The 23374-nt window shown below is 43.9% G+C and overlaps 1 protein-coding gene across 1 annotated transcript in view; it reads right to left on the reverse strand.

Moving 5' to 3' along the window:
* Positions 1-5254: 5254 nt before the first annotated feature.
* The window catches only part of ATP6V1B2 (ATPase H+ transporting V1 subunit B2), a 34560-nt gene continuing 16440 nt past the window's right edge, over positions 5255-23374 (reverse strand). The window contains exons 3-14 of the mRNA XM_075556560.1: positions 20993-21091; positions 19540-19633; positions 19332-19409; positions 18347-18486; positions 17643-17744; positions 17217-17314; positions 16297-16420; positions 13071-13221; positions 11282-11364; positions 10615-10719; positions 9662-9791; positions 5255-6579 (exon numbers count right to left, since the gene is read on the reverse strand). Of these exons, the coding sequence (XP_075412675.1) occupies positions 6440-6579; positions 9662-9791; positions 10615-10719; positions 11282-11364; positions 13071-13221; positions 16297-16420; positions 17217-17314; positions 17643-17744; positions 18347-18486; positions 19332-19409; positions 19540-19633; positions 20993-21091 (1344 nt within the window). The 3' untranslated portion in view covers positions 5255-6439. The remainder of the gene's footprint in view (positions 6580-9661; positions 9792-10614; positions 10720-11281; positions 11365-13070; positions 13222-16296; positions 16421-17216; positions 17315-17642; positions 17745-18346; positions 18487-19331; positions 19410-19539; positions 19634-20992; positions 21092-23374) is intronic.

The following is a 23374-nucleotide window of genomic DNA, read 5'->3' on the forward strand; positions in this document are numbered from 1 at the left end:
TTTAAGTTAAATATTAGTATGCTGTAGGATTTTACTCTTACTCACTGGATTTTAACTTTTAAAAAAGTTCCAGGGTCCTTTTGGATTTGTGTGTGTGTTTTATTTATTTATTTTATTGGGGGCTCTTACAGCTCTTATAACAACCCATACCTCAATTGGATCAAGCATATTTGTACATATGTTGCCATCATTATTTTCTAGACATTTACTTTCTATTGCGCCCTTGGTATCTGCTCCTCTTTTTTTCCTCCACCCCCCACCCTGGTAACCCCTTGATAAATTATGTATCATGATTGTCCACCGCTATGGAACCAGGCAGCCACATCTCTCTGCCACGGAGCTGCTGGTGGTTTCCAAACCAAGCTCTTTAACCACTACCACCAGGGCTCCCAGTTACCACTAAAAACAAATAAAACCCCCCAAAAGCTCACTGCCACTGAGCCGCTTCTGACTCATATGACCCGGCAATCCTCCCCCCGTGTGCATGTCCAAGAGAAGTAAAAGCAGACGTGGAAGTGATGCCTCCTGGCTGTAGTGGCCGAGGTCTCGTGGCCAGGGAAAAGGGAGAGGGAGGAGCTCTTTGAAGTCCTCTCGTTGGATGCTCACAGCAGCTTCTTCAAGGTCAAGTATGGTCATAATCCAAATACATTGCAATGAAGAGCGATGCGATTCTGAACATGGACAGACCTTGAAATTATGCCCCATGAAAGCAGTAGACACAAAGGACCAGGTGTGGTCCAATTCCATTTAAACACCGCACCTGTCACAGACACGTCCACAGGTTAAAAGCAGCCTAGTGGGTGCTGGAGGAGGTAGGAGAAATGGGGGTGACAGTTAATGAGTGTGAGCTTACTCTTTGGGGGCAGTGAAACATTCTTAAAGTTTTGACTGTGGGGATGGGTGCACAGTTGTTACAAAAAAAAACACCCCCAAAACAAGGGAAAGGGTGACCAGGGATGTGAATATCCTTGTTAACATGCACAGTGCATTGGAAAGTAGACTGTTGCCATTAGGTTAAAATTTGGTACCCTATCATTTGATCTGCCTTACGATCCATTTAAATTTATTCTTTTTAAAAATCATTTTATTGGGGCTCATACAACTCTTATCACAATCCATACATACATCAATTGTGTCAAGCACATTTGTATATTCATTGCCCTCATCATTCTCACAGTATTTGCTTTCCACTTAAGCCCTTGGTATCAGGTCATTTTTTTTCCCTCTCCCTCCTGGCTACCCCCTCCCTTATGAACCCTTGATAATTTATAAACTATTATTTTGTCATTTCTTACCTTGTCGGACCTACCTTTCCCTTCATCCACTTTTCTGTTGTCCATCCCCCAGAGAGGAGGTTATATGTAGATCCTTATAATCGGTTCCACCTTTCTATCCCACCTTCCCTCCAACCTCCAGTATCACCACTCCCACCATTGGTCCTGAAGGGATCATCCATCCTGGAGTCCCTGTGTTTCCAGTTCCTATCTGTACCAGTGTACAGCCTCTGGTCTAGCCAGATTTGTAAGGTAGAATTGGGATCATGGTAGTGGGGGGGAGGAAGCATTTAAGAATTAGAGGAAAGTCTTATGTTTCATCATTGCTACACTGCACCGACTGGCTCGTCTCCTCCCCGTGGCCCTTCTGTAAGGGGATGTCCTGTTACCTACAGATGGGCTTTGGGTCTACAGTCTGCAGTCCACCTCATTCACAATATGATTTTTTGTTGATGCCGGATACCTGATCCCTTTGACACATTGTGGTCACACAGGATGGTGTGCTTCTTCCATGTGGGCTTTGTTGCTTCTGAGCTAGATGGCCGCTTGTTTATCTTCAAGCCTTTAAGACCACAGACACTATATCTTTTGATAGTTGGGCACCATCAGCTTTCTTCACATTTGCTTATGCACCCACTTTGTCTTCAGCGATTGCATTGGGAAGGTGTGCATCATGGAATGCCGTTTCTAATACTTCCTACTTTCTTTCCAATTGAGGTTTATCTATCTGTTTAAGTTAAATTTTTTGTTAGTATTTTTCTGTATATGAAATCCAGGAGAAATCTATAGACAATAATTGGACTAATGATCCCTTGGAGATATGGCAGGGGAGGATGGGGGAAATGGGGAACTAGTAATGGCGAATGCAAGATTGAAAGTTGTTCTACAACTGATTGTGATGATGCCTGTACCACCTTCTGGATGTGACTGAACTATTGAATTGTAGATGAATTATATGCCAGTGAAACGGCTGGGAAAATTTTTTCCTGTCACACCTATTTATCTTCATTCCCCAAGCCCCTTCCCTTTTTCAGAACATCACAAAACTAGAATCATAGCGTGTAGCCTTTTCTGAATGAATGCCGTCTTTCATTTAGCAGTGTTAAGGTTTCTCCAGGTCTTTTGGTCGTTAGATATTACATTTACCTTAATTACTGTGGTGGTTACATAATCTGGTGTGAATCTGAGAGGATTACGAGTGAAGGGATAGAGTCTAGCCTGTCAATCAAGATACAACCAAGGAGGCCTCTGTGTGGGCATGGCCTTCTCCTGAGAATTCTCCTGTATTTTCCTCCTTGGAGGCAGAAGACACCTCTCTGCTCACACCCTGGGAGAATAGCAGCTGACGAGACACATGATGCACACCCTGGGAGCTGGAGAAGCCACATGGACCTATCCTGATACAACCAGACCTCTGGAGCCAGCAAAGCCACGTAGAGACCCTGCCAGCGCTGAGAATCTTACACTGCTGCTGGATCCAGACTTGCCACCCACTGGCCTGTGACCTGCCTGCATTTGGCATCACTGCATGTGTTTCGTGAGTCTGAAGAGGGCTTTATAGATTGGTATCGGACATATGGGCTAGTATTGGGCTTAAGGACTTGGATCTGGACTGGACTCGGATGTTTACTCAGTGTTTAATTGCTCTTGCATATAAAAGTTTTCCTTATACACGAGTGTCTGTGAGTTTGTTTCTCGTGTCCAACCAGACTAACACAATGACAGAATCATACATGTGTATGGATGGGCCACATGTATCTGTTCACTTGTCGCGGGACACCTTAGTTGCTTCCAGTCTTGGACAACAGCTGCTATTAAAAAAGGGAAAAAGGCACAGCCTGGGAAACCCCATGGGGCAGGTCTAGTCTGTTCTGAGTTGGAACTGACTGGATGGCAGCGGGTATGTTCGCTGCCAGCCTCTAGCTCAGTGGTTCTCATTCTTCCTCATGCTGTGAGCCTTCTATGGTTCCTCATGTCATGGTGAACCCCCGACCATAAAATTATGTTCATTGCTACTTCATAACTGTCATTTTGCTGTTATGCGTTGGGACCCACAGGTTGAGAACCGCTGCTGTAGCCTAATGGGTGCAGCTCAGAAATGTACCATTTGATTAAGAGAACCTTTGGTTTCCTTACCATAGCAGCCAGTGGGTATCCTGTTTCTGCACCCCACAGGTTCAACCAGTGAGCTCTCCAAGAGCTGTCGCCCTCTTGTGGACACGAAGAGTGTAACAGCCCAGACCAGGAGATGAATTTGGAGGCAGCTGTGTGATCTGGCTACCTCCTTCCAGACCCTCACCCCAAACTTCACTTTCCGGTGAGAGTCCTGTGTTTGAAGCCAGCCCATCAGAGCCATGCCTTTCCATTTAGGTCACCACCCTGTCTGAAAAGCAGGCACCGGGGCTTTATGGTGCCTCAGGTTCTGGAGAGTGACCAGAATCTGTGGGCCCCATTCAATTCAAGGAGTGACCACTGTATGTTATCATGTGGTGCTGTTAGGTGCCTGAGTCAGAAACATGGCCGTTTCATGTAAAAATGTGTACCTAATATTCCTCACAAAAGGAATTTTCTGTATGAACTGCCTTACTCAACCTTCTTGTGATAGCCTCTAAACAGTATTCTAAGTTGTAATTGGGCAACTGCGTGTTTTCTCTTGGTTCCTCATGTTGGATGAAGCTAACATTAACAGTGTACCAACACGTTTCAACTGATCCAGAAATGCTGTGTTGGCTTTAGACGTCTTGCACTATCTACCCTTGCTAAAAATAAAACATCTTAGTGAGAGATTTACGACCTGATTCTGAAAACATTTTTTCACTGCCATGAAATCTCACAAACTGAAGTGACAGTCAACTGCAAGCAATACATGTCTAATGCGTCACTTAGCTTGACCTTTCTAGATCTTTCCCTCCTCCCAAGCACTCTAAGTCAACCGAAGTGAACATTGGTTTCTTTATAGATTCAATTATAGCAAGAGTCCAAGGCAAAGCACCAGAAACCAGGCCTACAACTCACACAAACAGCTCTCTTGATCCATACAATTTCGTTAACGCATGTTAACAAGCATGAATGCCTAACATGCAAATTAACAAGTTCTTAGGTAAACCTCCAACCATTATAATGAAAGCAAAATGTCTTTATAAAAGTTTGTGAATAAAAGCAAACCAAGTCGTCGTCTCGGAGTGAATTTTAACTCACAGGAGCCCTGTCGACGGGAACTGCCCCTGTCCTCGTCGTGGAGCCGACTGTGCCATCTTTTCCCAGTGGAGCGAGCAGCTGGTGGGCTCGCACTGCTGACGTCTGTGTTTGCAGTGGGTGCTTAACTATACCACCGCCACCGCGACTCCGTGAAAGCCTACTAAGGGGCCGAGTCTGTTCTCTTCCCACAATCAAACTGTAGTCTTCATAATAACCCTAAAGGGAACGTAAACCAACTGACTCAAATTTGAAAAATGGGTTCACAAGACCCTATCGGCTAATAGCAGCGCCAGAATCAGAACTCAGTCTACCTAGTTCTTGCTGTGATTGGGTATTAAAACTGCCTTGGATTGGAGACGGGAGGGAAACAGGGGCCTCCTGACCCTACTGTGCATTTAACAGGCTTGCTAGTTTGACTTACTGGACAACTACTGCAGATCTGAAAGACACAGTAACTTGCTTTAAACCACTTCTCTAAGAGAGGTTTCAATTCTTATCGGTTCTCCTTTTCTTTCGCGGCAGGATGATTCTAGAGGCCTCTGAAAACATGGCCCAAAGCAAGCCCTGGAGCAGCTGCAGTCAGGAACTCTGAACCTGGGATCAAACTCCAGCTGGGTGTGAGCGACCGCTAGAACTGGGAGGGGACCAGGGACCTGGCCCCTCAGCAGTGGGGTTTGCAATCCTGGTGAGGATGCTCAAAACTGTCAGGATGCATTCCTAGGTCCTATATATGCTTGCTGTTAAGTGTTTTTCTGATTAGAAGATACAACAATCGCTTTGGGTAACTTTCATTTAATTTAACATTTATTTTCATTTTGTATCCAGATGTCACATTTTCTACATTAAAATATAATCATGCTGACTCCCCCCACCCCCTCAGAGCAAAAAGTGAAGAACTTACACAACTTGGAAGATGGAATGCACAGAGAACACAGACCCCCGACAGTAGACAAGGCGGAGCTGCATAGAAGACCGCTTCAGGCTGACGGGAGGGAGGAGCAGGGATTACACGTCTACAGCTTTTAAATGCTATCACGTGGGCCACAAGATTACCCTGAAACGGCCAGAAAGCAGGACTAGCGAGGGGGAACGTCCAAAGGCTCTTCTCTAACAGAGTTCAAACTATCCATTAAGTGCAGTCACCTTTCTCCGTTCCACTTGGCTCTCTGCATCGGATGAACATTTCAGACACTGACCACTGTTAGCGAGTCAGAACATGGAATGGGACTATGTTTCGCTTTCTTTTTATTCCACCCCAACTCTCCCAAGACACCATTTCCGTACATGGTCTTAATTCTGATTCTTCTGTGTGGAATGTCATCAGGCTCACCACACGAGCCATCTCCCACCTGGCACGCCAGCCGTGCAAAGGCTGCGTGATTCTGTGTTCCTGAGAGGGCCATGCGTCAGCCCCAAGAGCCCAGCTCAACACACGTGAAAATCAAAAGAACAAAGCTGGCTCCGCTCACTCTTCATTGAGGAGAGCGCTTGTGGACCGGAGCCATCTGCTTGGAGCAGCAGCAGCACAGACCCAGAGCGGCCACCACAATCCGGAGGCAAGCACTCAGGGAAGAGCCTGGACGCTCTTCCTGAAGAGGATCCTTTCGGCCTGACCCTGCCCTCATCTGGAGGCCAGGCCGAGGAAACCCCTATTCTGAGATTATTAGGCAAATAACTACATCTCTATGTATAAATAAGCACATTGATAAGAAACTTGATCTCCGTCCTTGCAGTTATTTTAAACAGAGCACTGAAACCCAGGCTTTCTGAATAGGGGATGTTTTAACGTCTTTTACCAGTTTAACACATTGGAACACTGGCACAATATGGTACCTATTCTTGGTTTTTAATTACAGGGCGACACGGTGAACTCCAACACAAAGGTGGGGTGAGGGAGTGCAAAAGGAACGAAGAACACAGAAGCAGCCGTATTTCACAAGCACACAGAGCTGGCGGTGGAGCGGCGACTAGTGCTTTGCCGAGTCTCGCGGGTAGAACTCGCTCAGGGTGCTCTGAGGGATTCGCTTCAGCATTTCTTTGGGGAAGATTCGGAGCAGTTGCCAGCCAATGTCCAAAGTTTCATAGACAGTGCGGTTTTCATAAGGACCTTCAAAAAGATGGAGACGGAATGAGTAGAAGCACACATTTCCTCTTTATTAGTGTGACTGGGCGCTGAAAGGGAGACCGAGGCATTGGAATGACGGTGCCGGTGCAGATACGGAAAGAACCGCGCGCGCGCGCGCGGCCTAGAGAACACACAGGCCCGCCTTGGAAGTCCAGCCAGAATGCCCCTCAGACTCAAGATGGCAAGGCTGCACCTCACGTACTTTGGACGTGTTGTCAGGAGACACCAGCTCTGGAAAGGGACCTCATGATTGGTACAGTAGAGGGGCAAATTGACAAAGAGGAAGACCCTCCATGAGGTGGAGTGACCCAGTGCTGCAACAATGGGTTCAAGTTTACAATTGTGAGGATGTGGTGCCGGATGGGGAGCATTTCCTTCTGGTGCACACATGTTGCTATAAGTCGGAACCAACCTGATAACACGTAACAACGGTGTGATCTGGTGTCTGTTCTTTTAGCTACCTAGCACTGTGAGGATGAGAGGGCTTTAAAATTTTGTAGAAAAATTCCACTATTTTTTTTTTTTGAGGAGTCAGCAAGCTAACTTTACTCCTGCAAGTTTTTAAAGGCACTTAATTCCATTATCTTTTAATCTTTCCACAAACTTTCATCTACAAACATATTGAAGGCCCCCCCCCCCGCCCCTGCACACGATGTAAAAATAGAGTTTTCCCAGGAGGGGGCATGACTGACTGTGGCAATAAGGGGTGCGGGCAGTAAGTATCAGAGGAATGTTGAGAAAGGGAGAGGCACAGGGGCAGGGAGGGTGTGGAGTCTGGAGAGAGGGACTTGAGCTGGCTTGGAACTGGGTAGGACTGAAGTACCTGGAGCAATGGGAACTATGTTCCGGGGCTTCAAAGGTTCCTAAGAAAAACTCCACAAACTCTGGAGGCCCATCTCATACATAAGCCAAGTCTGAGGCCCAGCGTCCACGCTTATCCAGACACTAGTGCGAGCAGCAGCTTCCCTGGAACTGAGGGCTCAGAGGAAAGGCTGAATGTGAGGGAGGCCGCTGGACAGGTGCTCGGAAAGGGTGACTGTTGCTGGAACACCTGAATATGTGCCAAGGCAGATGGCTTCAACGATGTCATCATTTTGTAAGCGTAGACCGATTCTCATTCCACTAAACAAATCTCTCATGTGAGCCATCCTCATTGCTAGTTGTAGGATGGAGAATCAAACTTTACCCAAAGCAATTTAATCTTTGCCCCTGTTTACTGAGTGATAACTTGGGGTGCTCTGTTCGGCCAAATCTAACACACTGAGGCCTGACCCTGTGACAGAGTCAAACTGGCCTGGAGGGTCCTCTTGGCCGCCATCGCTATGGAAGTGGGCCATCAACTCTTTCTCCAGGACAGGTGCGGGATGGGCTCCCAGCACCACCCTACTGATCCACAGCTGAGTTCAACCTCGCTGCCACCAGGGCTCCTTGAGATGACGCCATCCCTTGGGATTAACTGTCGTTGCGCTGCCTTTGTGGCTGCAGCAGGTGGTGTGTTGGGCTGCTAACCGAAATGCAGCCTTGCTCTGTGGAGAAAGACGAGTGGCCTACCTCCACATTGACTTACAGCTTCAGAAGCCCCACGGACGAAAAAAACTTGACTGAGACTTTTTTTTGGTGAACACCACCTGTGGATTTATGCAAATGCGCAGAGGTGCTATTCAGGCCACAAGGACCACCAGGCAGCTTGCTATCAGCTGACCCCAGGGAGAGGCGAGCAGGAGGCTGTGCAAGAAGCCTCTATCAGGACGACATGGGGAAGCCCAGAGGGTGAAGGCACGACATGCTATGGGTTTCTGGCTGGTGATAGGCATTCATGCATGAGAGAGGTCACATGCCCGGGACATGGGAGCTCTGCTTCAGAGACCTTTCCAGACTGCATCCTGGGCCCCTTTGTTTGTGTCCCTTTTAGCTATACTAACATTATAATCCTCAGTATAGCACGTCTGAGTTCTGGGACTTGATCCACTGAAGCAGTGGGGCCAGCAGGAGGGAGCTGTGGAGGGGGTGCAGGGAGAATTTGTGAGCTTGCAGCTGGTGTCCTGAGGGGGGAAAGGGGAGTGCTCTGAATCTGAGGATAGATCAGAAGCCAAGAGTGTCACGTGAACCCCCAAACATCTACCTGTCATCTGCCTATTTGGCAGTCTGAGGAACATGTCTGGTCTCATTCTGGGAGACCGGAATTCATGACAGCTGAGATAAGAACTGAACAGAGTTCTGTCCTCAGAGTTGAGGGCAGAGTGGGATTTTGAAATCCCACATGCTGCACTAGGTGATGTTCTTGTTGGGTCTCTTCCTTCTGTCTTAGATGTTCCTGGGAAAACCTTTACTTGCTTATCGTGGTGTTTATCTACCATCTTATTTTGTTTATTGTTAGAAGTCTTGAAAATATGATTGGTATTGTCTTGACTCTCTCTACCTTCTGCTGTGTGACCTTCAGTGACTTCTCGTTGCTAGTTCTCCATCATCCATCATTTCCAGGGGAGGCCAAAGCTGTCCCTGTCTGACAACTCTGAGGGGCACTACACTCTGCATGTAATGGAGGCCTAAGTCCCAGCATCCTTGAACTCTAGGGACACACTCTGCACCAGCCTCGTGGATTCCCTCTATGCCAAAGCCAGAGTATCAGTTCTGTCAACTAGTCCTTCACTGGGAAAAAAATAAAAAGAAAATTCTACAGTTTTCAAAATTACCTATCATATGCAGAACTATTAAACTAGCTTGGTCTCTAACCAGAAAGAATATGATCCAGGAGGCTGCTGGAAGAACTTCTTTAACCAGAAGGTAAACTGAGTAGAGATCACTGCAAATGACCTCAGATTGGAGAAGAAATCTTCAAAATTACGTCTGTGGCTGTTTATGTTCATAAAGGAGCCGTGGTGGCATAGTGGGTTATGTGTTGGGATTTTAACCACCAAGTCTGCAGAAAAAAGACGAGGCTTTCTGCTCCCATGAGATTTCCTGCCTAGGAAACTCATAAGCGTAATTGTACAGGGCCACTGTGAGTCGTAATTGACTCAACAGCAGTAAGTTTTCACGTTCATGAGAAGACAAGTCATCTTACCCTGAGCAATAAAGTTCCTCTCAAACTTTTGCAGAAATTCCAAGTAAAGCAGATCGTCTGAGGTAAGGGCTTCTTCCCCAACGACGGCTTTCATGGCTTGCACGTCCTTACCGATGGCATAGCAGGCGTACTGAGGAGAGAGAGGGCTCACATGAGCGCAGAGGCAGGACGTCACCAATGCTGGCAGCAGTCTGGGGTATAGAAGGGTGTTGCTGCAGCTATCATCACTAAGATGATGATAAGAACTTTCACGGTGTCATTGGTAAATATAATTTACATGAGTATGTTCACATATAGTACAAGTACAGAAAGAGCCTCACTAAGAATGGACCTTGAGGAAAGGACAGAATGTCACCAATACTCTACATAAAAGCATATTTTGTCAATGTGCCACCATCCGAAACGAAGTTACATTCCTGGGAGCATTTTCACTTTACAGAGCAGTTTGACATTAGAACTCATACTTAACCACAAGAAACGCCACCGGGAATCTCTGGTCTATTTGTGGTTGAGCTACAAGCTAACACGACCACATAAGCCGAGGATTGCAGAGTATATTGGATACTTTACTGTTCTGGTGATTGCTTAATGTGATGAGCAAGAAATATGTAGGGTATCTTTATATGATAATTATTTTTAAAATTAGTAGTAAAACGTTTTTTGTTTTTTGAAAATGTCTTTGAATTTATAGAGAGTTACCTGTGGGTTTCAAGCATATGCTTTTAAATCTTACTTAGTATTACCCTTAGGCAAAAAAGACTAATTGAGTTCTCATGAATTATATCCTACATCAAGCTTAAACGAATTCCACCAATGCCGAACACACATACTCACACTCTTTGGGGGAGGGGCGCGGTGGGGGTGGGGCATGCTTTGGGAGTACGACGATGCTACCAAGTGGTAAACAGAAAGACCAGACTTCTTGTGAAGACCACACTTAGGAGGATACGTACCAGCTGGTTGGACACGTCAGCATGGTCCTTCCTGGTCATACCCTCTCCAATAGCAGACTTCATTAACCGCGACAATGAGGGGAGCACATTAATAGGTGGGTAGATCTTGGATAAAATGGGAGAAAAGGTTCTTCTGAATGTTAAGTTCTACAGTAGTACTACGACTACACTGAAAAGTCTACCAATTTTCAACAAGCCTTGCATTATCATATTCTCATAACTAAGGAGTATTCTGGTTTGATTTATAAAACAACACACAAAATGGTAAGGTTCAAAAGGCTTCAGTCTAAAAACTGATTTTAGAACTCAGCACCTAAGAGCATTCCATCAAAAATCTGTTTGTTGAACTTGTTTTAAAACCAACAACCAGAATAGGACATTAGACCATTATGAAAATAAAATACCCCCAGAAGTTTTTGAGATAACGGATTCCTTTGTTAGGACACAAAAATGAGAAGGGAAAAAATGAAAATGTACTTCTTCATTTGGACACTCTTATACACATCATAATTTTAGCATACAGAAACAACACTTCTATAACCAAATGATAACCATTCAAGTTGATCTTTTCTCAACAAATGATTCCTAAGAGCAAAAGTGAAAGACACACAAAAATAAAACTCGAGGAGACTTAAACGTTTCACAGCATTGTTCAAAAGTCAAATACCTGTCTGTTATGCAGCTGTCTGTCCACGTAAATTTGTCCCTCTGTAATATATCCAGTCAAGTCAGGGATGGGGTGAGTGATATCTATCAGAGGAAGACAGCGGACATGAGACACGGCCTTGCTGTTGAAGAGCGTTAGTTGAAGAGGCCCTTTGCTCTAACTCAACCCCACGAAGGTTCATCTACACTGTTCGCAGCATTACCGGAGCAGTGCTGCAGAGGAGACTTTGCTGCGATGAGCCCATCAGGATCTATGTTGGTCAAATGTGGTAGCCAGAAGCCACATGGCTGTTGAGTGCTGGAACTATGTCCTGTACAACTGGAAGCCAGGGCTTCAAATTGTCAAACACCATTCAAATAGCCCCAAGTGGCCCGAGCTACCCCGGGAGACACTAAGTTAGGTGGCAGCACACTGTGAGACGTGTGTTGGCGCTGAGAGGTCTGTTAGCTACATTCAGAAACAGTACGATTTCTGCTAGCCAACAACGTTAGGTTCAATTCTATACACCAAGTTCCCTTGCTGGCATTTTCCAACTCGAGGCAGATACCGAGAACATTACTGAGCCAACAGTGAGCTGGATCAGACAGAAACGCACCATTTAACATGCAAAATGCAGCAGGGGAGAGGGCAAACAAAGCAACACATCTCTGAATCTGTTGAACGACAGAGGAGGCTCGCTCCCAGGAACATACCCTTTTCATGCCAGGAGCAATTTGTGTGATAGCTAATGTGATGTGAAGGTTGAATTCAGCCTATTACTTAAAAAAAATCATTTTATTGGGGCTCATACAACTCATCACAATCCACACACACACATCAAGTGTGTAAAGCACATTTATACATCCATTGCCCCCATCATTCTCAAAACTCTCGCTTTCTGCTTGGGCTCCTGGAATCAGCTCATTTTCCTTCCTGCCTTCCCCCCTCCCCGATGAACCCTTGATAATTTACAAATTATTATTTTCAGCCTATTACTTCTTAACCTAGGCAAATTATTTTATCTCCCTGTGCGTGGAGTACAGCACCTACTCCAACGTTTCTATAAGGATCAAATGAGTTTATATTTATAAAGCACTTAAAACCGTTATAGCTCATCCCATCTTTAACAAAATCACGAAAGTGAGATGAGACCAAAGAGCGGCAACACAGGCCTGCTGTCTGTCTTATCTCTGACGGCACGTTCATTATGGCTCTTCCTTTCTCTGCTCTTCATCTGCAGGCGGCATAAGCTGCTTACATTACTGACAGACATACATAAAACACACCCCCAGGCACATCGAGTCACTTACATCACATAGAAGCAACAATTAAAAATATATATTTCATTATTCCTATTACCAATGTCCTGCAAACAAAACAGCAGCCACTCGCTTATAGCTAATAACTGAAAATGAAGAATTTAAATTACAAAGAAAAATGCATTTCATCCATCCACAAAATGGTATGATGTTTAAACGAAAGTATTATTCAGGCATAAAAAACTAAAGTAAAGCCTGGAGGAAAAGTTGAAAAGAATTTCAACTCAAAAAGCTACATGGTTAAAGAAATAAAAAAAGTTAAGATTACTCCCCTGTTGCCATTTGAGTGAATTCTGACTCTCAGCGACCCTAGCAGGACAGAGCAGGACTGCCTCTGCACGGGTTTCTGAGGCGGTAGCCTTTGTCTTTGTCCCATGCAGTGACTGGCGTTTCAGCCCGCCAGCTCTTTGTCCACAGGGCAGTGCTGACTTACTGCCCCTCTGGGCTTCCTGCTACAATGATGCTATCTGCCCCCGAAGACCAGTCCTTACCGTCATTTGGCATGGTGAGAATAGGGATTTGAGTGATGGAGCCATTTCTGCCTTCTACTCGGCCAGCCCGCTCATAGATTGTGGCCAAGTCTGTGTACATGTAACCTGGGAAACCTCGCCGCCCAGGCACTTCTTCTCGGGCTGCCGAAACCTGAGGGCAAGTCAAGGAAACAAGGATCACATGCCAGGAGGTGAAGGGCAAAGCTTGGTTAGAATGCATTTGTTGGATTGTGCCTTAGAAACATCATCTAGAAACACAAGTTCTAGCTGGAGTCCAGAGTTAGGTACCAATTTTCCATGACCACAGAGCTTGCAGTCTGTTCTACTGTATAAAATAAGGCATCAAGAGATATGCTTGGTAGACGCTGGGTATAAATATTAATTAACCAACAGCCACCACGAACCCTATAGCATCATTAAGTGCAACATGTAAGGATGCACGTGCTCTGCAGCTCAACTGCTCTCAGTGTGGACTTGATGGTGCGGACCCTGAGGTAAGCAGCTAGCAACGTCGATGGCAATTTGAAAAAATAATTTCATAGCTATCAAATCTAATAATGGGTCTGCAGGTAATAAAGCTATATGGTTATTTTTCTTTGGCTTTTATAAGGTTTCATTTCAATTGTGTTTTATAACGCATTGGTCTGCATTGGATGCGAGTAAAAGAAAAAGTTCTTCCCCATATGTAGTGTGAAAGAATGAGATATTAAAAAAAGGGTGTGTGTGTGGTGCACCGAGACTAGACTGGAAAACACTCCTAAAGGGCAACAAATAATGCTTGAACTAACTACAAGCTTTTCTTTCTTGTGTTTTTTTTTTTTGTCATTGGTTTGTTGTTGTCGTTTTGTTGTATATTGTTGCTTGGTTCTGCTCTATCTTCTTTTTGTGCATGTTATTATCTCGGCAGGTTTGTCAAAATACGATACACTGGGTGAAAAATCTGGAGAACACAAGGGGACCGACACGGGAGAGGGGGAGTTGGAGGGAAAGGTAGTGGTGTTAACAAATCCAGGGACAAAGAAACAACAAGTGATCCAAATCGGTGGTGAGAAGGGTGTGGGAGGCCTGGTAGGACATGATCAAGGGTAATGTAACCAAGAGGAATTGCTGAAACGCTGGTGGGGACTGAGCATGATAGTGGGACAGGAGGAGAGTCAAGGGAAATAGAGGAAAGAGCGGGGAGGTAAAGGGCATTTATAGAAATCTAGATAAAGGCATGTACATATGCAAATATATTATATATGAGAATGGGGAAATAGATCTATGTGCATAATATTTATAGGTTTAGTATTAAGGTAGCAGAAGGACATTGGGCCTCCACTCAAGTACTCCCTCAATGCAAGAATATTTTCTTCTATTAAATTGGCATTCTATGATGCTTACCTTCCCGACAAAACCGCTGAAGACATAGCGGGTGAATAAGCAAATGTGGTGAAGAAAGCTGATGGTGGCTGGCTATCAAAAGATACAGTGTCTCAGGTCTTAAAGGCTTGAAGGTAAACAAGTGGCCATCTAGCTCAGAAGCAACCAAGCCCACATGGAAGAAGCACACCAGCCTGTGTGTTCACAAGGTGCTGAAGGGATCAGATACCAGGCATCAAAGAACAAAAAAATCATATCATTGTGCGCTTACCTGCATGATATGATTGCTGAAGACAAATGAGTGCATAAGCAAATGTGGCGAAGAAAGCTGATGGTGCGCAGCTATCAAAAGAAATAGCATCTGTGGTCTTAAAGACTTGAATGTAAACAAGTGACCATCTAAATCAGAAGCAACAGAGCCCACATGGAAGAAGCACACCAGCCTGTGCGATCACGAGGTGTTGAAGGGATCAGGTATCAGGCATCATCAGAACAAAAAATCTTATCATTGTAAATGAGGGGGTGGGGGGAATGCAGAGTGGAGACCCAAAGCCCATTTGTAGGCCACTGGAGATCTGCTTGCAGGGTCTCGGGGAGGAGACGAGCTAGTTAGGGTGCAGTGTACCAACAATGAAAAATACAACTTTCATCTAGTTCCTAAATGCTTCATCTCCCCCCTTTCCAACCCCCTCCACTATTATGATCCCAATTCTACCTTGCAAGTCTGGCTAGACCAGAAGATGTACACTGGTACAGATAGGAACTGGAAACAAAGGGAATCCCACGCAAATGATCCCTTCAGGACCAGTGGTGCGAGTGGCGATAGTGGGAGGGTAGAGGGAGGGTGGGTTGGAAAGGGGGAACAGATTACAAGGATCTACATGTGACCTCCTCCCTGGGGGACGGGGACAACAGAAAAGTGGGTGAAGGGAGGCGCCAGACAGGGCAAGATATGACAAAATAATAATTTATAAATTATCAAGGGTTCATAAGGGAGGAGGGAGTGGGGAGGGAGGGGAAAAATGAGGAGCTGATGCCAGGGGCTTAAGTGGAGAACAAATGTCTTGAGAACAATGAGGGCAATGAATGTACACATGTGCTTTACACAATTGATGTATGTATGGATTGTGATAGGAGGTGTATGAGCCCCTAATAAAAACAATTAAAAAAAAGAATGAGATATTAAGAATTTTAGGAAATTTTAAGATGCCATATATTTATATAGCATATGCCTCCAGATGTGTTTTTCCTTTTTACATGCTTAGGAGAGGAACTTATTCAAAATTCCATACAAGTTTTAGTCAGAAACCTTTGGTATATAATTGATAAGACTTGAATGTTCCTCAACAAACACTGGTTTCTTTGTAGAAAAGGGGTGCTGCCAGAGAATGATCTTCATACGGACATGTACATACACCATCACACCTGGAATTCTGAGCAGAGTTACAAAATGAGAGCCTGCAGAGAGATGAAGTTCTTAGGAAAGGCATGAATCAATAGTTGTTATCACTGATTCCCTTTTACAATCAGTTTTTAATCCACAGAGACAACCACAATTCTGATACAGTAATAATGCAAACCCTACCTTCTAATCATTTCACCCAGTTGACAGTTAAAAAAGCCTTAGTTTCATTTTTGATAAATTAAGCTCTATGTTGAAAGAACGGTTCATGAAGTTTAAAAACATGATTAAAGAAAAACGAACACTTGCAAAGGACAAGATAATCTTAAAAATGGGCCCATTTTGTTTATGTGAGAGAAAACCCCAAACAAAACCAACTGGGCCCTGTTTCTCCGTGCCCAGCCCCGGGTCCCTCAGTCAGGCCAGGCACAGGAAACGGAGGAGGCAGAGGAGGCACGTTACCTCTCGGAGCGCTTCAGCGTAGGAACTCATGTCTGTGAGGATAACCAGCACATGCTTCTCACACTGGTAGGCAAGGAACTCGGCTGTGGTTAGAGCCAGGCGAGGAGTAATGATTCGCTCAATGCTGAAATGGAAAACGACATGCCGGCAAGACCAATGATTCTGGAAACAAGAGTAGTCTCCTTCTTTACAGCGTAACCACCCTGTGGTTTACATGCTAGTAAAGTTCCTTAGTGCTACAAAGTCATGTGGACTATTCCACACATATTTTAATGTTCCAGAATATAGCTTCTCAAAACCAAGAAGGTGAGAGACAAAGCGAGAGAGATAAAGTGGGAAAAGATAAAGTAGGCCAGTGTTCTCACGTAAGGGAAAGGGTCACTTATTGAGTACTGTATGTGTACATGAACTTATAACGAAGACATGCTCTAACCTTAGTATGTAAAATAATACCGTGATCCAAGTACCACGAGGCTCTGTGGCTGCTAACTGAAAGAGGTCAGTAGTGTGAGCCCACAGTGACTCCAGGGGAGAAGGATGCCTGTCAACTGCCATACAGACATTGGGCTGGAGACCCTACGAGGCAGTTCTACTGACTCCTGTAGCAGCTGCAGGCATTGAAATGGATTCAGTTTTAAAACGGTTGATTCCAGTTTGGTTTTAGTAAGAACAGCCCGTGGTGCAAAAATTAAATGCCACTGAAAAGTTAGCAGTTCCAACCCATCAGCCTCTCTGGAGGAAGAAGGGTATTGGGGGTCGGTTCCTACAAAGAATTGAACCTTGGAAATCCTGTAGGTAGTTTGCTATGTCCTACAGGTGCACTGTGAAGCTGGATTGTCTGGATGGTAAATAACAATAATCATAATTGTAGAATGTTTGAACCTGACTTTGGGTAAAAACAAATAGTGCAATTTACTTACGTTGGGTCATTAGCCAAGTTCAAAAAGAGGCAGACATTGTCCATTGAGCCATTTTCTTCAAAGTCAGACTTGAAGAACCGGGCAGTTTCCATGTTTACCTAAATAGCAACGACTTCATCATTGATGGGAAAAGAAAAAGTCTTAACATTCATGTCGGATCAAAGTTAAGGCATTGACTTGAATTGTTCTTGTTCTTAAAATCTTCATGTATACAAAATATTTTTTCATAAAAGTCAACCAGGTGCTGCTTACTTTGGGCATGGAAAGTAAAAGTCTTCAGTTTCATTCAAATGTCACTTTCAATATTTAGGTTGTTCAACTTGTCAGAGTAGCAACTTCTCCACCTAGAGGGATTCAACTATTTCTATCTCTGCATTGTTCTAATAACAAAAGCATTTAATTTTTATGAAAAAAAATTATACTTACACCCATAGCAGCAAATACAATTGCAAAGTTTTCTTCACTGTAGTCCACTACATCTTTGGATTTCTTTACCAAACCAGCCTGCCGACAGATCTGAGCTGCAATCTGATGAGTATTACAAAAGAACTAAGTTAAAAATCTAGGTTTATATTTCTACAAAGAAGTAACTTTTACTCAAAGGTTTGAAATGATAAATAAAACTGCGATGTTTTTGAGGCCTTTCACCAACAAAAATTTTTTATAGTTCACAAAAAGAAACGCAAGAACGTGGGATATCAAGCACAGATAATGATTCAATACAGTTAGATTAGGTATTGATTATGAAAGCTTTACATTGACTTTCTCAATAAAAATAACACATTTAGAAATACTTCCCTGTTGGCTTGGGTGGAGAGCAAATGTTTTGAGAATGATGAGGGCAACGAAAGTACAAATGTGCTTTACACAATTGATGTATGTATTGATTGTGATAGGAAATGTATGAGTCCCTAATAAAATGATTTTTTAAAAACTGAGGAGCTGATACCAAGGGCTCAAGTAGAAAGCAAATGTTTTGAGAATGATGATGGCAACAAATGTAAAAATGTGCTTGATACATGGATTATATAGATTGTGACCAGAGTTGTACGAGCCCCCAATAAAATGATTAAACAAAAAAAGAAACCCTTCCCTGTTACATGTCCCACTAACCCCATCCTAGTTCTCACCTCATTGTGCGGTAAGCCAGCAGCCGAAAAGATGGGAATTTTCTGTCCCCTGGCAATGCTGTTCATGCCATCAATGGCTGAAATCCCAGTCTGAATCATCTCCTCAGGGTAGATCCGACATTGAGGGTTGATTGGCTGCCCTAGTTCCCAAAGAGGAAACGTTATTATTACCTGCACATTATTTAGAAATAGAAGCAGAAAGCAAATGAATAAAAAACAACCAAATAAAGCCCATAAACTAAAAAGTAAGATAAAACCTGAAGTCTGTAAAACATTGCTCTCTATTCTTTTTTTCCCCTCTAAAAAAAAAAAGTCACTGCTGAAATCTGAAACTGTTTAATTATTTTCCTTGAGTCTTCTGCAGCTTCACAAAATAGAGGGTAGCATAACAAATTCTTCAAGTTCAATACCCACTGCTGCCGAGTCCATTTTGACTGGTAGCAGTCCCAGCGTGCAGCGGAGCACTGCCAGTTAGGGTTTCTGGGGCTGTGACCCTTTCGAAAAGCAGACTGCCTCATCTTCCCCCAAGGAACAGCTAGCGGACTGGAACACTGCCTCTCCATTACCAGGGCACCGCTTAGCCCACTGCACCAGCAGAGCTCCTTGATGAGAGGTATCTTTATTTCAAAGCCATGCTTTCACTACTAACATTGCAGAGTCCACAGTAACACTTCACAATGTTTTAAGATATTGTATGCACTGATACAAGAGATCTTTTTGTAAAAATAGCTCCAAATAAAAATTTAATAAATATGGAGACAATCCTAGAAATTATTGTTAAACATTAGTTTATTTATGTAGAATAGTACCCCTCTCTCTCTCACACACACACACACACAGCCACATCCACACACACTCTGGCAAAGGTGGAAGACAACGGGGCTTCAGAAAGTCTGTGGAATAATTTGCTGATCTTTCCACCAGCATTCTGAAGCACCCTCACAGGCTATTCCCCCGAGCTCGGAAGTCCCTTTCCTGCCCCTACCCATGATGTCAAGGAAGTCTTCAGCCAGCACAACTGGGCCTCTGTCAATGGGCTTTCCAGATCCATTGAATACCCGGCCTGCAAAACAGGAAAGGAGAGAGTAGAGTGGGTACTGACTTCCAAATGTGCATTGCTTTTCTAGTCTCTGTGGACACAGGTTTACAAGAAAACAAGATTGCTGCTCCAAAGAATGATTATATCCATTTACCAAGCATATCCTCAGACACTGGTGTTCGGAGAATATCTCCAGTAAATTCACAGGATGTTTTCTTGGCATCTATACCTGAGGTACCTTCAAACACCTGTATGAAGACAGAGATGCAATCAGAAATGTACATAGGTCCTTAAGCACTTTATTAAACAGGTCTTACAAAACAAAATCCATAAATGGACACTACGAGGGGCTTCAAAAAGTTCATGGAAAAATTCTAGTATCTTTCAATTTCATTTTTCCATGAGCTTCTGGAAGCCCATTTGTATGTTTTACAATGAGCAAATGAATGTTCATTTGATGAACCCAGTTGAGCATCTTTAGAACAAGGGCTGGCAAACTATGCCCGTAGGCCAAATCTCACAGAAAAACTAATGATTTTACATTGTAAATAGATGTTTCAAAAAAAAAAAAAAAAAACACCCCCCAAAAAACCAGATACAACATGGACTTCCAAGGATTTACTACCTGGCTCCACAAAGACCTAAAGTATTTACTATTTGGTGTTTTATAGAAAGTTTCCAATCCTTTTCTAAATTACTTCTAGTAAGCCAAGCATTTGAGGAAAACTGAAACTTCTCAATATCAGGTAGTGTTGGAACTACAACTTGTAAGGAACAATTTGCTGGTTTGTTCCTCACTCAGATATTGTTCTGGTGTATCCATCATCTACCTTTGATAGAGAGGGTGAAAGGGTCAGCTTGCTGTTAACCAACCACTGGCAAGGTAACATAGTTTGGGACCTGGTCTGCTGAGATTTAGTTGATATAAGGGACTCAGGATATAACAGCACCCTCCCTCAACAGTAAAAATTCCGTTAAAGCCTGTTAATTATTCAGGGTTGCAGGAAAGTAGAGGCAGAGCCATTTAGATAAGAAAAGCCACATGGGACTTTAGGGGATACCAGTTAGACAGGCCATGGAGTGAAGAATGGCCTTCAGTTCATGGTCTGATAATCCCTTCGGGAATTGGAAACTTTCCTGAGACCCCTTATCCCCTTGGTCTTCTAATTGTAAATACCCATTCATTATTATTTCAAAGACTATTTCTTGTAACATAGTTAAAAATATATAACTTGCTGGATTGGAATTGAATAATGAACCAGCTCAGAGGCAGAAACCTCACTGTTTCCTTCTGCCTCGCTTGCAAAAATAAACTTAGAATTCATCCAATCAACCCAGTCTGCTTTTTGGCAACAGTGACAGGCTCTCCCTGACCTCTTGTGCAGGGACAGTATCCTGAGATGTGACTTTAGGGGAGGAGGTTTTTGACTGGTGGAACTATTGGCTAAAAATTAATATAGAAGCTGCCTTTTGAAAGGAAACAGCCAGTATTCCATGTCTAAAGATTTCATTTCATTCAATGAATACTAGCATAAACAAGTAAGGTTCCCTAAATCTCTGAAACGAGGAAAAACTTCAAGTGACTAAGTTCTGAATGTGATGCTTACCTGAACCACTGCTTTAGAACCACTGACTTCTAGCACCTGCCCACTTCTCTTTGTGCCATCTGGCAATGTCAAATGGACAATCTCAGCATATCTGGGAAACTAAATAGGAAGAAATAAATGATCACAAACCAGTATTTTAAAAGCCCTCACCCCCACCTGGAAAAGAAAAAAAAAAGTTTGGCCAAAGTAATCTATGCAGCGTGCACACACACACACACACACACACACACACACACACACACACACCACACACACCCCTCCCCCCCCATCCCCACACAGGTAAATTCTGAGAATTTGCAAAGACCTCAGGCACTGAAGTCCTTCAAAAAACACAATCGGCCAAAGTAATCTATGCAGCGTGCGCACACACCCCACCCCCCCACCCCCCGGTAAATTCTGAGAATTTGCAAAGACCTCAGGCACTGAAGTCCTTCAAAAAACACAATCGACACACACACATAGTTGGGCATAGCATTATATACAAAGGAAGGAGTCTAAAATCCATGAAAATATGACAAGTATCTTTCTTTCCCCTTGTGTTTCTATGTTGTGTATTTCTGTGATTATGCTACTGGGTGCCAATGAGTTGGCTCTGACTTATAAGGCCCTTGTGCACAACAGAAGCAACAGTGCCGGTCCTGTGGCATCCTCGTGCATCATTGTTAACGTTGGAGCCCAAGGCTGCAGCCACTGTGTCAGTCCATCTAGTGGAGGGTTTTCCTTTTTCGCGGACTCTTTAACAAACATGATGTCTTTTTCCAGGAACCAGTCTTCCGATTGATGATGTTTTCAAAGTCCGTGAGATGGCACCTCACCATCCTTGCTTGTAAGCAGCATTCTGGCTGTACTTCCATCATGACAGATTTGTTTGTTCTTCCGGCAATCCACAGTAGTTTCAATATTCTCCACACACACCCACAATTCAAAGGCATTAGTTATTTTTTGGTTTTCCTAACTCACTGTCTAGCTTTCTCATGACCTCTTTGCTATGTAGCACTCTAAAGCACTGGCTCTCAACCTTCCTAATGTCGTGACCCTTTCATACAGTTCTTCATGTTGTGGTGAACCCCCCCCCCCCCAACCATAAAATTATTTTCATTGCTACTTCATCACTGTGACTTTGCTAGTGTTATGAATCGGGCGACCCCATGTGAACGGGTCATTCGACAAACCCCCAAGGAGTCGCGACCCACAGGCTGAGAACCATTGCTCTAAAGACTATAGAGGGGTATTTTCAATTGCCTCCTCTGCGTGTGAGCTGGACAATGAAGAGGGCTGTAGAAGAACTGATGCAGCTGACCCATGGTGCTCGAGAGTACTGACGGCACCAGGGACTGCCCAAAGATTACAGGGCTGTCTTGGGAGAAGTCTGGTCAGAGGGCTCTGTTAGAGGAAGGATGGCGACATTTCGTCTCACACACTTTGTTCCTTTTTATCAGGAGAGACCAGTCCCTGGAAAAGGACATGAGGCTGGTAAAGCAAAAGGTCAGCTAAAGAGAGAAAGACCCACAAGGAGATGGACTGGCTCAGCTCGACGATGGGCTCGAATACAGCATCTGTGGCGACGGCAGAGCACCAGGCGTGTTTGTTCTGTTGTACATGGGGAGCTGACCGATGCAACAATAATGGCAGGTAAAAAATACCTATCACTCAAAACCGATTGCTTGCCTCTGGGTGTGTGACCACATGTTAGCTTTCTGGGGGCAGCAAAAGGCCAAATGTTTTAAATTATAAATTAGTAACATAATAATGTAATGCTAGAGTCACCACCAGAATTGACTTTAAAGGTCGCAAATTTGAATTGGTTTGAGTCACTATGAATCACTCTACCTCTAATTCTCCTAACCAGATAGATATTCCTTTTTTTTTTATGGTATATGCCCGCCCCAAAATATATTGTAGTGTGTTTTACTTATATAAATGGCAACACACCACATAACTCATTTGTTAACTTTTTTTTGAACTTATGCTTTGGACCTGACATATAATTATTTACCAAATTTTATCAATATAATGTGTCAAAAGATGTATCACTAGCTTGTATGACACAAAGAAAACAGTAATTTATACTATGCTAGTTATAAGATTATATCAAAACGAATATCCCTGTATGTGGCCCTCTGTGCAAGTCAGGGTGTTCCTAAAGGTGGGTGTGGTGGTTAGATGATTGTCTATCAACTAGATACTGCTGGCCAGGGGTGGAGCCAAACCTGTCAAATCAGGTCACAGCCTGATGCTGTGGCCTTCCCCACCCCAACCACCCTCTGTATACCCCTTTGCCTACTCTACCACTGACCCTGAAAGATGCTGGAGTCATGCCATGCTTCCACCGACCTTGGATCCACATGATTCTACCCACTGGCCTGTGCCCTTCCTGCCTTC

The sequence above is a fragment of the Tenrec ecaudatus genome, chromosome 8 (assembly GCF_050624435.1).
Source record: "Tenrec ecaudatus isolate mTenEca1 chromosome 8, mTenEca1.hap1, whole genome shotgun sequence".
In the NCBI taxonomy this organism is placed as follows: Eukaryota; Metazoa; Chordata; class Mammalia; order Afrosoricida; family Tenrecidae; genus Tenrec; species Tenrec ecaudatus.